The sequence below is a fragment of the Sorex fumeus genome, unplaced genomic scaffold (assembly GCF_029834395.1).
Source record: "Sorex fumeus unplaced genomic scaffold, SorFum_2.1 ptg000157l, whole genome shotgun sequence".
Taxonomy (NCBI): domain Eukaryota; kingdom Metazoa; phylum Chordata; class Mammalia; order Eulipotyphla; family Soricidae; genus Sorex; species Sorex fumeus.
This window is the reverse complement of record NW_026606214.1, coordinates 2,490,483-2,507,449: the sequence shown is the minus strand read 5'-3', so window position 1 is coordinate 2,507,449 and position 16,967 is coordinate 2,490,483. Positions and strand designations below refer to the sequence as shown.

Sequence of the window (16,967 nt, the reverse complement as noted above, 5' to 3'; positions counted from 1 at the left end):
AAAAGCAACAGAATCTGCCAACTGGCTTACAGAACTGAGCTTACCAAGGTGGTGGGGGACAAAAGGGGGAAAAACCTGCGGGAAGCAGATGACACGGGTACAGGATGTGGTTCTGGAACACCTAAACATGAAACCCAATCATGAGCAGTACTGTAAGTCACACTGAGCCAAATTAAAAACAAACGAAAGGGCAATCACTGATTAAATACAACCTGCTAGCAGTAGTGACCATCAGAATAAGAAGACCAGGAATACAGAAAAAGTAAAGGAACATCAGGAGAATGACATGAAGTCATAAAGGGTCATCTCTCCATGCTTAGATTCAGTCTTTTTTAACTCATATTTTAAAATTCCCTCAGCAGCCTTAAAATTGTTAAATGAATTATAAAAAGCAATACAAATAGTATAAACGATTTTGCATTCCGTAGGAGTTGGTTTGCTGCAAGAATGAAATAACAAAAGTATACAACCCTTTAGTATCCACGAACCAAAGGGAAGCGTCACCTAAAACACTTCATAATCATCATCTACTTACTGAGTCTCCCGTCTTGGCTGAGACAAAGTGGCTACTGAAACCATTTTCCTGGCAAAACCGTAAGTGTTTTTCAGGCTTCACTGTTCGCATATGCTCCAAATCAACTACAAAGATATTAAAGAGAGAGAAAAAAACGGTTATTCAAGGGAGGGATACATACATTTTTAACATGTCCTAATTTGATTTACTTCCCAACAAGCACTGTATAATCCAACTTAGTCACCAACTACATAACCAAACACAATGTATGGAGCCTCTTCCAGCCTCAGTACCTAAATCTCAGAACGATAACAACTCCATCAAGGTACAGAGAGCTCCTTGGGCACAGCAGGAGATAAAGGGGCAGATAAAGGGGCAGGAGATAAACACTGAAAGTCTGTACTTTGAATAATGATTATAGTAGTACAACGTGGTTAGATACAGCGATTAACTGAAAGAGGGAAGTGCATGCCCAAGCATATTTGATTTATAACAACTTTGTTATTTTTTTTTTATGGTGGAAAAGAAATTGTATTTAGGATTAGCCAGCTGGACTGTTTAGATGATCCCAATTTTGTTGGCAGCATCCAAGGCATCATCATCAGGAGCCAGCCGAACATACGCTTTTTTCTCTCCATCAGGCCTAATCATGGTGTTGACCTTGGCTAAATCAATGTCACCAAGCTTCTTCACAGCCTGTTGAATCTGGTGCTTGTTGGCCTTAACATCCACAATGAACACAAGTGTGTTGTTATCTTCTATTTTCTTCATGGCTGACTCAGTAGTCAGAGGAAACTTGATGATGGCATAACGGTCAAGCGTGTTTCTCCTGGGGGCACTCTTCCGAGGGGATTTGGGTTGCCTTCTCAGCCGCAATGTTCTGGGTCTTCTGAAGGTGGGTGATGAGCGAATCTTTTCTTTTTCTGGCTGTGGATGCCTTTCAGTGCTGCTTTCTTGGCCTTCAAAGCTTTGGCTTTGTCTTCAACTTTGGAAGGGGCAGGGGCTTCCTTCTTGCCTTTGGCGCCATCTTCGTAAAAAGGGTTTCTCATCACAACTCTGTTATTTTAATAGCTATTTCTACCTATAATCTATAAAATTCATTGTTAACACAAATACAGAATTAGTTTTCTGCTAAAAATGCCAATATTTCATTGTATATTTCATTGATTTAGAGTCAGGGTTTGCTTTCACAAAGATACAGTTCAGTTTCCCAAACCTAATGCCTTCTCTTTGAAAGTAATAAGTGAGGGGATTTTTCCTTGACCAGTTGTGGGGTGCTTTAAAGTCCACAGTCCTCATTCCCAATCCTGGTTTCATGGAGCAGTCAACTTTTTTCAAATGTGATCTTTTATTGAACAGTTTCTCTTTTTAACAGCACTACAGACCTATAAGGGTGTTGACTCAATGCTGTCAAATTATATATATTCATAGGATTTAAGGACAAATAGGCTCTTTGAGTCAATAGAGGGAAGGGGAAAAAGACAAACCTTAAACTGATTTCCTGCAGAAGGGACCCATGCTTGTAAATTTCTGTAGCACTGTAGCACTGTCCTCCCGTTGTTCATCAATTTGCTTGAGCGGGCCCAGTAACATCTCCATTGTGAGACTTGTTGTTACTGTGTTTGGCATATCAAATACATCACGGGTGGCTTGCCAGCCTCTGCCGTGTGAGCAAGATACTCTCGGTAGCTTGCAGGGCTCTCCGAGAGGGGCGGAGGAATCGAACCTGGGCCGACCAGGTCGGCCGCATGCAAAGCAAATGCCTATCTGCTGTGCTATCGCTGTTAGTCTCCATAATAGCGGTGACTGATTATCAACTAAAAATGCTCTCATACTACAGAAAAGGCTTTATATAAAATTATATTGAAGGTATTCAGTTTGTAGACTCAAGAGACCTTTCTCTAGAAGATTTTTTATCTAGTGGGACATTCCTGAGAGCCATTTACATTGCTTACCCTGGATAATATGAAGCTTTTTTTTCTTTTCTGGCCACAATTTCTGTTCCTTAAACATTACCAAGTCCTTATTTACAAGAACAGGCCGAAAATGTCCAGATACCACAGGCACCAATTTGTAGAAGACCAAAATACTTGCATTGACATTTATATACCTAGTTCATCATAATATTGAGGCTAAACTATTTTTCTAATACAACAAGAAAAAGAAAAAATCCCGAGGGAAAATTCCCAATTAAATCACTATCCATTAATAATAATAACAAAGACTGCCATCTTTTCTCAGAGTGTCTGCCATTGTTTAGTTTGACTTGCTCACTATTTTTCCTCATCCTCCCACAATTCTTCCCAACTCCCTAAGTACCACATAAGTTTACCTATGAAAATTGGAAATTTAATATCTGAGCAAAATTTTGCCTAAAAACATAAGCATAGGAAACTATTACTGGTCAATTTTAAAAGGTAACAATGCACTGTAGCACTGTCCTCCTGTTGTACATTGATTTGCTCGAGCAGGCACCAGTAATATCTCACAACAAATTGTGAGACTTATTGTTGTTTATAAATATTTATTAAGTGCCTATTATAAGCCAAATACTGTGCCAAATAGTGAGAAATCAAAGATAAAAGTGATACAATCCAGGTTTTCCACCAGTATTGGAATCCAATAAAAAAAAAAGTCCATTAAGAGTCCTAACAGTTGTTTTAAATGTCTGAAATTCTGGCAGCTAAGACAGCAGATGCAGACAGGGCTCTACAGAGATGAATTTAGTATGCCCCACTTAAAAATGTTCTGTCACCAAGGCACTTGTCTTGCATACGGTCAACGCTTGTTCAATTCCAGGTGCCACATATGGTTCCCAAGCACTGCCAGGAGTGATCCATGAGTACTGCCAGGTATAGTCCAAAAACTGAAAAAATTTAAAAAGATAAAAAAAAAAAAAATTAGGGCTGGGGGCTGGAGCGATAGTACAGCGGGTAGGGCATTTGCCTGGCATGTGGTTGACCCAGGTTCGATTCCCAGCATCTCATATGCTCCCCCAAGCACCGCCAGTAGTAATTCCTGAGTGCATAAGCTAGGAGTAAGCCCTGTGCATCGCCAGGTGTGATACAAAAAGGAAAAAAAAAAAATTAGGGCTGGAGAAATAGCACAGCGGGTAGGGCATTTACATTGAACACAGTGGACCCAGCTTCAATTCCCTGCTTCCCATATGGTGCCCCAAACATCACCAGGAGAAATTTCGGACTGCATGAGCCAGCCCCGCATGCATCACCAGGTGTGACCCAAAAAGCAAAATAAATAAATAAATAATTTAATAAATAATTTTTTAAAAAGGTTAAGATCCTTTATTCTAAGTATAGTCCAGAAATGTATATTTACAGTAAAATACTTGGTAAAATCTTTCTTTTTCTCATTTTTAAGAGCATCCTTAAAATTGTTATCTCATACCCACATAACATAGCATAAATATACTAGCAATCTTAACCAAATACTGATTACTGATATAATCGCTTATTCAATATCTCTGCCCCCGCGCCTGGGTGTTCCTTCCCGGAGTCCCTTGGAGGGGAGCGGGTTGAGCTTTCCTCCCCGCCCCGACCAGGGCTACGGCAGCCGGAGACCTCCAGGACCAGCCACCACCATGCTGAGACCACTCTCCGCACACCTGAAGGTACTGGCAGAGGGACAAAGCCACGCGGGTTCCGGGGCCGAGACCTCCAAGCCTACTCGAATTGGAGTCGAGCATCTTCCACCCAGATCCTCCAAATTCCAGTAGGTGGGGGTCACACCCACCACCTGGCCCCCTGGCGCCGTGTAATCCCATCAGCGGCCAAGACTCAGAGACTATAAAATCCAGATCCCGGACGAGAACAGTGCAGTCTCTGCCCCCGCGCCTGGGTGTTCCTTCCCGGAGTCCCTTGGAGGGGAGCGGGTTGAGCTTTCCTCCCCACCCCGACCAGGGCTACGGCAGCCGGAGACCTCCAGGACCAGCCACTACCATGCTGAGACCACTCTCCGCACACCTGAAGGTACTGGCAGAGGGACAAAGCCACGCGGGTTCCGGGGCTGAGACCTCCAAGCCTACTCGAATTGGAGTCGAGCATCTTCCACCCAGATCCTCCAAATTCCAGTAGGCGGGGGTCACATCCACTACCTGGCCCCCTGGCGCCGTGTAATCCCATCAGCGGCCAAGACTCAGAGACTATAAAATCCAGATCCCGGACGAGAACAGTGCAGTCTCTGCCCCCGCGCCTGGGTGTTCCTTCCCGGAGTCCCTTGGAGGGGAGCGGGTTGAGCTTTCCTCCCCGCCCCGACCAGGGCTACGGCAGCCGGAGACCTCCAGGACCAGCCACCACCATGCTGAGACCACTCTCCGCACACCTGAAGGTACTGGCAGAGGGACAAAGCCACGCGGGGTCCGGGGCCGAGACCTCCAAGCCTACTCGAATTGGAGTCGAGCATCTTCCACCCAGATCCTCCAAATTCCAGTAGGCGGGGGTCACACCCACCACCTGGCCCCCTGGCGCCGTGTAATCCCATCAGCGGCCAAGACTCAGAGACTATAAAATCCAGATCCCGGAAAGTTCTTATCAGAACTTTTCTTTATGACATCTTATTATCTCATTCCTACTTTGGACAAACTTGCAGGCTATCGAATGTAGCCTGCCCACAAGGCAGAGTCTGGCAAACTCCCCGTGGCCTACCAAATATGCCAAATACCAGTAACAATGATGGGTCTCATTCTCCTAAAGAGCCGTGAATATAATCTCAGGGCTAGGATGAAAGAGACATTACTGGGGCCTGCTCGAGGCAATCGACGATTAACAGGATGATGAAATGAAATGAAATGAAAAAATATTGATTCGAGGGGGCATGGTGCCGCTAGCAGGTCAATCTGTACCTGTGAGGCGAGTTCATCAGCAGCCTGATGGCACCGTCAGACTTTCAGATACCCCAAAATTACTGCCGTGCCTTTGGCCAGACCCAAAAAACTTGGGGCAAAGTTTACCAAGAAAGTAAACGGCCAAAAGTTAGGTATGTGAGAGACACACCCACAAACCACCTCTGGCTCAGCTATATAATTGGAGGCATGGCCTCTCTGGTTCCTGATCAAACTGCTTAATGGCCATGATCCCAGAAACTCAGAAACAAATCTCGAAATCCAGCAGCTTTCGGCAGAAATGCATCTGGACTGCAAACAAGGTGGCCACCACCTCAGAGCTTATTGGAAAGCCAGGTATGAGCTGGCGGTGACGGGGCAACTGCAGTTTTATGGGAAGAGGAACAGTACTGGCTTGTCCTTCATGCCCTGCCGAGGTCACGAGCTGCTCCCTACAAGAGGCTCTCTGGCACAGCCATGGCTCCAGAGGCAAAAGGACTTAATCCAGAGCCCAGCAGCTTGCGGCAGAAAAGTGAATGGACCAAGTGTTAAACTACGGTGCCATGCCTCCCCAGGAGGGAAAAGGTGTTGCTCTCTTCTGCCTTCCCCCCCTCCCCCGCCAGCAAGGTGGCCGCCACCTCAGAGCTTATTGGAAAGCCAGGTATGAGCCAGCGGTGATGGGGCAACTGCAGTCTCATGGGAAGGGGGGCGGTACTGGCTCGTCCTTCACACCCTAGCGAGGTCAGTAGTTGCCCCCCACGAGCGGCTCTCCAGCACAGCCATGGCTCCAGAGGCAAAAGAACTTAATCCTGAGCCCGGCAGCTTGTGGCAGAAAAGTGAATGGACCATACATTAAACTAGGGCGCCATGCCTCCTCAGGAGGGAAGAGGTGTTGCTCCCTTCTGCCTAGTTACCCCCACGCAACCCCCTGGCAGCAAGGTGGCCACACGCCTCAGAGCTTATAGGAAAGCCAGGTATGAGCCGGCGGTGACGGGGAAACTGCAATCTCATGGGAAGGGGTGCGGTACCGACTCGTCCTTCATGCCCTACTGAGGTCACGAGTTGCCCCCCATGAGTGGCTCTCTAGCACAGCCATAACACCAGACGCACAGAAACCAATCTCGTAATGATCTGGCTCTTTGCAGAAATCCAAAATCGCGAGGCTGCTATTGTGGCCACGTGAGATTATATGATTCTCATAACCAGCTATAGAAAACAAAGTATTTCACAATGCCTTTTCAGCAATTCTGATTGTTGGGGGGGGGGGGGCGGAGATTCTAAACAATAATGGTGCATCTTTTGTCGAAATAATGAATGTAATCAATGTAGAGAAGCGTTAAGTAAAAATCGTCTGCTCCACAGGCATTGGGAGGGGTAGGGAGTATATTGGGGTTCTTGGTGGTGAAAAATGAGTACTGGTGAAGGGAAAGGTGTTTGATCATTGTATGACTGAGACTTAAACCTGAAAGATTTTTAACTTTTCCCACAGTGATTCAATAAATAAATATAAGAAGGAAAAAAATTGATTCAATTTCTTTCATATCTTTTCATAAACCACATCACTTCACTTGTTTTTGTATTTTATTGCTCAAAATAGAATTAAAATTTTCTAAGAACAAAAAATACATGCTTGTTTCTGAAATATTCAGAAAAAAAGAATCCAGAAAATAAAAGCACCAGGAAAGCTAAGGAGCAAGAAAAGCAAAGGGAACGAGTATAAAGGCCTCTTAAAAAACCCTGATATTTAGAAAACTCAAAGGAAATGAAGAGTCAGGGCAGTTAAAATGGGTCAGGCACAGGGCAAGAGCAGAGAATGAGTCTCCAAAGTCAGGGTCCAATGGTGTAGGGCAGAAACACGGGGTGCCCCCCCCAAAATAGCGTAGAAACAGTTCCAATCTCAGTATGCAAAGAAACATGACTGGCAAAAGTATAAAATAAAATACTAAAGCTTATATTTCAATCTGGCACAAATGAAGGCTGGGGATATGGCTCAGCAATAGGGTAACATGCCTCGAATACATGAGGTCCCAGGTTCAATCACCAGCACAAATAAAGAAGCCCCGATGCACTCAGAGACCGCGAGTGGCAACCCTACTGTAAACACACAATGTTAAAAAGAAAGAAATGTGGGGCTGGAGCAACAGCACAGCAGGTAGGGTGTTTGCCTTGCATGCGGCTGACCCGGGTTCAATTCCCAGCATCCCACATGGTCCCCTGAGCACCGCCAGGAGTAATTCCTGAGTGCAGAGCCAAGAGTAACCCCTGTGCATAGCCAGGTGTGACCCAAAAAGCAAAAAAAAAAAAAAAAATAGGAAGAAAGGTGCAGGGGGTGGGAGGGGGCAGAGAATAAACATGAGAAAACTCCTCCAGGTTGATAAAATTGGTATTACTGGCTTTCTGTAACAGAACTTGGGGCTGTGTAATAAGAATTATAAACTAAGATCGCCACCACATTACATGGGGGAAAAAAAGAGAGAACACAACATATCTGTTCCCAAATGGAAATAAACTTGAATTATGACACACTCATAACACTGTCCATTAAACACCGTGAATTAGGGGCCAGGGAGATAGTTGGTGGCACAGAAAATCGTGTGCCAGAGGCCCTGAGTTCAACCCCAGGTTCTGTGCGCCCCGGGTGTGGCCCAGCATCTGGCCATCAGGAACACATCAGGCTGCCAGAAAGAGAAAGTGCCCGTGAGTGCTTGGTTGGTAGCAGCCCTTCTGGACACAGTGGCATCAGGGGAAGGAGCCGGCCTGCCAAGCCTTTCTCTAGAAGCAACCCATACACACTGCGACGGGTCATTTCCCTGCTTTTATCATGTGCAGGCACTGACTGGGGGGTTATGTGTGATCTGGTGTGATTTGGCAGCTGTGATTGGAGGAGACTGGGAACACTTAAAAAAGTTCATATAAATTTATACTTACTCCCCCCACGCCCCCCTCCCCCCACCTGAGCTTACAGTGGCGTCCTAGGAATGCTCTGCTTATAGGCAACAGAAAGTCTGTAAATCCAGTGAAATGCTGAGACTAGAAGAGCACCAGTGTTCTGTACAGGTCATGGTACCAACAGAAATACAGAGCAAATAAATTCCTGGGGCCAGAGCGATAGTACTGAGCACAGGGCATTTGCCTGGCATGCCACAGACCCGGGTTGGATTCTAATAAGGTCCCTGAGCATCACTGGGTGTAGCTCCAAAACAAAACGAGAATGAAGACAGAAAAAAAGAAAAAGAAATTCCTAAAACTCTTCGAAGGTAGCAAAAGGCTCAGAGAGAGAGAGAAAGAGAGAGAGAGAGAGAGAGAGAGAGAGAGAGAGAGAGAGAGCGCCACAGAGAGAAACAGAGAGAAAGGCCTCAGCTGAAGCTTGAGGGATGAGCAGAAAGAAACAGGGTCCCCTGAAGGCAGAGGGGATCAATACCCCTGACCAAAGACTACCAAAGACGCTTGTGCAAACGAAGGGGGACGAGCTTAGCGCCCAGGCAGGTGAGATGGGCAAGGTCAGGGCCTGAGATTCAAAATAGTTTCTCCATGCAAACGCCTGTGCAGCTACAACTTTCACCCCTCTCGCCTTTTCCAGTGCACCTGAGCAAAGAAGAAATACAAAAAGGAAATCCTCCTTGGTGGTGTATAAAGAAACTTGTTTTGGTTGCATCCAAGCACTCACAATGACAATTCCTTTCTAGATTCAGTAACAACAATCTTTTTTTTTCCCTTTTTGGGTCACACCCAGCGATGCAAAGGGGTTACTCCTGGCTCATGCACTCAGAAATTAGTCCTGGCAGTGCTCAGGGGACCATATGGGATGCTGGGAATCGAACTTGGGTCGGCCGCGTGCAAGGCAAACGCCCTACTCGCTGTGCTATTGCTCCAGCCCCTCAGTAACAACAAACTTAAAATGTTGTGTGCTATAGATTTTTATGAGGATGAATTTTTGTTTGGGCATATTATATGCATAATTACCATTAACTACATTATAACCTTAAAAATAAAAGTTGAATGAAGTGGAGGCCAGAGCAATAGTACAGTGGGGAGGGCGCTTGCCTTGCACACGGCCAACCTTGGTTCAATTCCCAGCAACCCATATGGTCCCCCAAATACTGCCAGGAGAAATTCCTGAGTGCAGAGCCAGGAGTGATCCCTTTACAAAGTAAAGTTGATGTCTGGCATGCATGAGAACTGGATCTGAACCCAAGCAATAACAAAAAAAAAAATGCAATAATTATATATATGATGGCAAGTTATACTTAAATATATACCATTTCCTCCTGAAAATCATTACAGTTCTAAATATTAGTCAACCCAAAGATACTTCAAATTAACTGTGCAATTGCAAATATCATAGGGTAATGAAAAAAAATGGTGGTTGTGGGGTGGTTCCATAAACTTTCTTAAAAGAAGGCACGGTCACGGTCACGGTCCTCCTGCTGTTCATCGATTTGCTCGAGCGGGCCCAGTAACGTCTCCATTGGAGACTTTTTTGTTACTGTGTTTGGCATACGAATACATCACGGGTAGCTTGCCAGGATACCTTAAAATTCACTTATTAAACAAATATTTACTGCGTGTCAAGTACTGTGCTAAACAGAAGGAAAGGTAAAGGTAAAGGCCCTCCCGTTGATCATCGATTTACTCGAGTGGGCCCAGTAACGTCTCCACTGAAGACTTTGTTGTTACTGTGTTTGGCATATGAATACATCACGGGGAGCTTGCCAGGCTCTGCCGTCACAAATATCCTGATTCTCACATTAATGAGAATAACAAGAAAATATATAAACAAGTAAACAGTAAATATATAAGTTAAATATCTAAGTACACAGGCCTGTAACAATACTCATAATGTGAAACAGCAGGCGTGGAGATTGATCAAACTAGAGAGTAAGGAAGTGAGAGAACAAAAATAATAAGATAGCAATGATGGCAGCATTCTAGAGGGCAACTATGGAAGACCTAAAGGAGAGTCAGCCAACTACATTAGAAGAGCCTAGAGTTTTGTAGTGGTCTCTCTCACAGCTATTTAATTTAAAAAAAATTTAAGCAAACAATGGCTGAAGATTGAATGATTGAATGGCTGAAGAAACAGCAGTACTCCTACATTAACAAAAAGAAGAAGAGTTTAGAGTAGAAGGCTATTTCAGCCAAGCAAGGCAGAAGAAAGGAAGAGCAAAACAGACAGAGACTTCGGATGTCACCGAGACTCTTCAAGCTCTAAAACACACTGGGGACAGTCATGGCAAGTGGGGAAGGATTGTTCTGATTTCAGAAACACAAAACTTGAGGTTCCAGGTGTCTTACCAAGCAGCCACTGGTTAGTCACCAGAAGCAACAGAAGAAATGGCTTCTGGAGCCAAATTCAGTCAGAGTCTCACAAAAGAAACAATGTCAACTTCTGGGATGATCACTCAACAGTTTAACTTAAAAGAATAGGACACATAAAATAAATGCAAACATTACTGTCTTTAAAATAGGCTCTTATGAACCTGGTTTTTATATAATAGTACTACAGAAGTATTCATTAATAACAAATCATAAAACTTGGCCCATGTACATTATAAAATAAGATATGAGCCTTCACAATTTTATATAAGTTGTGTGGTTGATTTTTTTTTACAAAGTACTTGCAGCTGTCCATGCAAATTGTGGAATTACATTTTTAAAAATGATATTTAGTCCAAATATGACAAGTAAACACCCTGAATCACTTATTATTTATTTTTATAATTATTTGCATGTGCTTAGAATTATGTCTATATTTTGATTCTAAAACAGACACTAATGTTAATAAGCCAAGTGCATACCAATGTCTTCTTTTAAACCCAAGCTGTTTACTGGCATTCAGACATCCTTATCCAGCATCTTCACAGCATCACCATATGTAATTACAACTTTAAAGATATTCTCAAATAATGAACATGTTAATTATAATAGAGCTACTGAGCAGACTAAGTGATGTAAACGTTACGTGAAATTTTAAAATTCAGAGTCTCTTTACACAATGACTTTTGGTTGGCTTTCTGGACTCCATGCAGCAGAGCTCATGGCTATGCCTGGGTGATGCCCAGGGGTCATTCCTGGCACGGTCTGGGGGCCTGGCAGTGCAGGAGATTTGCACCCAGACCTACAGCACACAAAGCACGCACTGCAGCCTGCCGGATCAGCTCTCCAGCCCCTACGCGGTTTTCTATTTTAGTCTGAGACATTATACTTCCTACTTTTCTAAATATTCACTTTCAATATATAAAAATATGTTATATGATAGGAGTTTTTCATTCAAATCAGAATGTATTCATGTTTTCTTTAAAGCAGACGGTACTAAGTAATTAAATGATCCTCTATTCCTGGCAGAAAGAAAGCAATAAAAGGATGAACCTATTTCTTTGACTCCTCAAGCCATATATGATGGCAGAAACATAATATACTCAGTGAAATCACAGTGAGATATGTCACAGTTTAAATTAAAAAAATAAAGCAAAACATAAATACAGCACTTGTACAGATTTTCACAGTAATTTTTAGGTTATCAAGGAAACATCTAGAGTGTTGATCTGGTTATACTCAATTCAAACAAACTACTTGTCACATTAACTACCTCCAGGAAGTTACTCCAAACACAAAATAAACTGTTTATGCCCCTACTCAGATAGATAACATGACAGATTGTTATTAGTTGAAGACAGATGAAATACATTAATTTGATTGTGAGCATGTGTTTAATTTTACACTGCCATGTACACTCTCTAATGCTGTCTTTCTATGATGACAAAGTAAATCACACGGTATTAGAAGAATTTTAATGCAAGAAAATTTGAAATTGCCAGAAATGGACATTGTCTTTGAAGATTCTCAAACTGAGATTCTTAAAAACTGTGTTAAAAAAAATCACTGATTTTCACATAGAAAAAATTGTCTTCAAAGAAACTTATTTCTGTAACTCAGTTTTAAATTTCAGTGCTGGTTAACATTTTTTCTCAATCCCAAGTTTTAGAACTCTTTGTGAAATATCTCTTTCTTTATCCACTTTCTATGTGCTAAATAAGTGTATCTAATTACTTTGTACAAGTGCTTTCATTTTCCGTATTTAGGACAAATATTACCCTCAGGTTAAGAATTTTCTTTTTTTTAACTTTTTTTTCCCCTTTTAGGGTCACACCCAGCAATGCACAGGGGTTACTCCTGGCTCTGCACTCAGGAATTACTCCTGGCAGTGCTCGGGGGACCATATGGGATGCTGGGAATCAAACCCGGGTCGGCTGCGTGCAAGGCAAACGCCCTACCCACTGTGCTATCACTCCAGCCCCTCGGGTAAGAATTTTCTTTTTCAGTCTTCCATGAAGCTGTTGACACAGAAATTATGATTTTCTGAAAGTAAAAACACTGAAATATTGAGTTCATTTTCTTTTCTTTTTTTTTTTTATTAGTGAAGCACCATGAGGTACAGTTGTAGATTTACAAATCTTTGTGCTTGGGTTTCGGTCACACAACGATCAAATACCCATCCCTCCACCAGTGCCCATTTTCCACCACCATGGATAATATCCCCCCCCACCCCCCCTCCCACCCTTCCTCTGTGGCAGGGCATTCCCCTTTGTTCTCTCTCTCCTTTTGAGTGTTGTGGTTTGCAAAAAAGGCATTGAGTGGCAATCATGTTCAGTCCATAGTCTACTTTCAACATGCATTTCCCCTCCTGGGAGGATCCTCCAAACACCCTTTATTTGGTGCTCCCTTCTCTATCTGAACGGCCCTTTCCCCTAGAACACCCGGCTGGCCTCTAAGCTATGGAGTAATCCTCCTGGTGTTGATCTCAGCTGTTCTTAGGTATTGATCTCATATTTTGTTGCTTTATATCCCCCAGATGAATGCAATCTTTCTATGTCTATCCCTCGAGTTCATTTTCTTTAAGCTACTCATAACTAAAAAGGACAAAATCAAAATACAACAGCTACTCACTAAGTACCTGATAAAAATATGTTTAGGCTCTCAGAACAAAAATATTAAGTGTGTCAATGCCTCTTTTGCAGACCACAACACCCAAAAGGAGAGCGAGAACACAGGGGATTGCCCTGCCACAGAGGCAGGGTGGGATGGGGGGATGGGGGTGGGGGGGATATTATCCATGGTGGTGGAAAATGGGCACTGGTGGAGGGATGGGTATCTGATCATTGTATAATCGAAACCCAAGCACAAAAAATTGTAAATCTACAACTGTACCTCATGGTGTTTCACTAATAAAAAAAAATATTAAGTGTGTCTAATATGTAATCCTTTATTTGTAAAGTACTTAAAGGACAGAGACAACCAACACTTAGCTACCTCATGCCACAGTGAGTATCACAAACGTACTGAGCAAAAGAAGCAAACCACAAAGTAAAATGATAGCATCCGTGTACATAATTTATACACAAATGCTGATGAAAGCAGTAAACTGTTAGTGTCCTCCCGTTGTTCATCGATTTGCTCGAGCGGGCCCAGTAACGTCTCCATTGGAGACTTTGTTGTTACTGTGCCTGGCATATCGAATATGTCACGAGGAGCTTGCCAGGCTCTGCCGTGCGGGCGAGATCCTCTCGGTAGCTTGCCGGGCTCTCCGAGAGGGGCGGAGGAATCGAACTCGGGTCGGCCATGTTGGCTGCGTGCAAGGCAAACGCCCTGCCGCTGTAAAAGTCTAGACAATTACAAATACAGAATTTACTTTGTAACTTACAAACTACAATTTACTTTGTTGATGCTGTGTCCTCATTTAGACAGATTGTTTCATCTTAGCCTGAAGTTGCTATCCATTGCTATCCATTATCCATAATCAATGATTTAGATCATCTAATTCATAGTACTCAGTAGCACTGTCCTTCTATTGTTCATCAATTTGCTGGAGCAGGCACCAGTAACGTCTCCATTGTGAGACTTGTTGTTACTGTTTTTGGCATATCAAATACGCCACGGGGAGCTTACCAGGCTCTGCCATGTGGGCGGGATAGGTTGAGAAAATAACACGAATTTTGCATATTCCCTTCCTTGTCCTCTTGTTGCTGAGTGTGTGGTGATGTTCTGTGTCTGGTTAACATGTTTATTTCTCAGAATCCTTCTAGGTCCTTCTGTCGCTAAAGCTTGGAATAGTTTGGGTGATCTACAGAGTACTAGAAAATCGCTTGAAGCAATAATGCATGAACAAATGAAACCAGGTACGCCAAAGTATATGATTTGGACATTCAAGGGATAGTAGAGATCCTTGGGGAAAATTTGGAGAGCACAAATACTTTTGCATTCTGTAAGATCATATCAAAAATTAGGTTTGAAAACAGAGTTATCACGGGGCTGGAGCAATAGCACAGCATGTAGGGAGTTTGCCTTGCACGCAGCCAACATGGCCGACACAGGTTCGATTCCCAGCATCCCATATGGTCCCCCAAGCACCGCCAGGAGCAATTCCTGAGTGCACGAGCCAGGAGTAACGCCTGAGCATTGCTGGGTGTGACCCAAAAAGCAGAAAAAAAAATTTCTTGAAAATAGTTATCATTATTATAATTTTAGTGGGAATTTGAAACTCACTGAGATCTACATACGGAAAATCATGTAAAACAAATGCAGAATTTCAGGACTACCTATCCCCAGGTTAGAAAGTTCTCAGTTCAGGAATGTTGCCAGTCCCTTAGAGGCCTGCCAGGGCCTCTCTATCTCTAGAGATAACTATTATCCTTGATCTTTCCCTTACTATTATTATTTTTAGTTTAATCATGGTGTGTATGATTCACTCAATTATATTAAATTTTTTCTGTTTAAAATTAGGAAATTGGAAATTGAATAACCTGCCTTTCTTCATTTCTTCATTTTATTTCATGTTTCCATCATTCTCTGTCGGAATTTTTCCTAGAGAATTCCCTACTGGCAAGGTCCTATACAGGTTTATTCGTGAAGTTCTGCATGACGGGCCTGACAGGGTCCAGGTTCACTTAAGCTTTCACACACTGGCTTGTGTGGACAGAGAAAGTGGATGTGTCTTGCTGGACACCAGCATACCCCAGGATCTTGCAAAGAACAGACATCACCATAAAAACTGCCTCATATTATGGCTATTTGATTCCCAAGTGCCTAGAATGACCATGTCATTGATGTATGGCGGAAAGGAAACAGCAGAGCACAAGACCCAGTAAGAGGACGTCTAAGGAGGGGTAACGGCTCAGGGGCATGCGCCAAGGCAGTTTCACTCCCAGCATCACCAGGCACAGCACAAGGGCTCCCAGCAGTGCTGCAGCTCCAATGCATCCCTTGCACTGAATTACTGGCCTCGTTGGCCAAAAATTACCCATGCCTCCTGAGCATAGCTTGGGAGCCCCCCCCACAAGAAAATGAATGAAATGACAACAAAAAGTAAATAGTAACGGAAAAATTGCCAAAAGGAGCAAAATTCAAAGTAGTAAAAAAATAAATAAAATAGAACCCATATATCGGGGCTGGAGCAGTAGTCCAGCAGGCAAGGTGCTCATTTTGCATGCCCCAGATCTAGGTTGGAGCCCCAAAATCTGACACGGTCCCCTGAGCTCCACCAAGAATAATTTTTGAGTGCAAGCCCAGTAGTAACACCTGAGCATCACTGGGTATGGCCAAAAAACAAAGACAGAAAACACCATTTATATAGCACCATGCTGCTTTATAGGCCTTTTACACATAGTAAGTAATTTAATTATAATAACAACCATCATTTGACAAGTGTTAAAACTGAGGTGCCATGCCAAGAGACAGCTTACAAAGGACACTCCTTGGAAAGGAGTGAATTCAGATCTCAACTTCAAAGTTCAGTCCGGATCTTGAATCTGCATTCTTAGATTTCACACAGATTTTTTCAGAATACCTGTCATCTTTCTGGGACTGTGACTTTTTTTAAAAAACCGCAATTTATTTATTTATTGGTTGTGGGGTGGGGGAGGGGTGGCATGTCTAGTGGTGCTCAGCGCTGTCTCTGACCTCAGGAATTACTGCTGGCAGGCTCAAGGGGGCCATAAAGGGCACCCGGGATCGAACCCAGGTCAGCCATATCAAGGCAAAAGCTCCACCTGCTATACTATTACTCTAGTCTGTGATTTTTTTCACTCAACACTTTTTCATCCATGTCAACCCAAGTCATCCCAGTTCAATTATTTTCAGTACCAAGTAACATATCTTCACATGAACACACCACAATGCATACATAGCTTCTCCAACTGATGGACACTCAATTCTCTCCAATTGCCAGCTATCACCAAAGAATCACCAGGACTATTCTGCATCCATGACACCCGGTACATATATGGAGCAGTCCTCTAAGATACTTAAGCAGTGTACTTAAGATATAAAGCAGAGTAAAACTTCTGAGTCGTAGAACATACGACCACAAACCCTCAGCATTGCCCAGGTGTAGTCCAAATATAAAAATATAAAAATCATAATAAAAAAAGAAACAATGACCAGAATCAAAAGACACCCCATAGACAGGAGAGAATATTAACCCACCATTCACTGGGTACGAAACTAATATCCAAGATACACAAAAGCACAGGTAAAACGTAACAAAAAGCATCCAACCCCCATCAAAAAAGGTGGAGAAGAGATGAACAGAAACTTCAAGAAGAAACACAAATGGTCATT

At 43.1% G+C, this 16,967-nt stretch overlaps 1 protein-coding gene across 3 annotated transcripts in view; it reads right to left on the bottom strand.

The window, feature by feature from the left end:
- RAB28 (RAB28, member RAS oncogene family) overlaps window positions 1-16,967 on the bottom strand; it is an 82,059-nt gene that overhangs the window by 14,322 nt on the left and 50,770 nt on the right. For all 3 annotated transcript variants that reach the window (XM_056107300.1, XM_056107299.1, XM_056107298.1), the window contains exon 5: window positions 536-639. In XM_056107300.1, coding sequence (XP_055963275.1) covers window positions 536-639 — 104 coding nt within the window. The remainder of the gene's footprint in view (window positions 1-535; window positions 640-16,967) is intronic.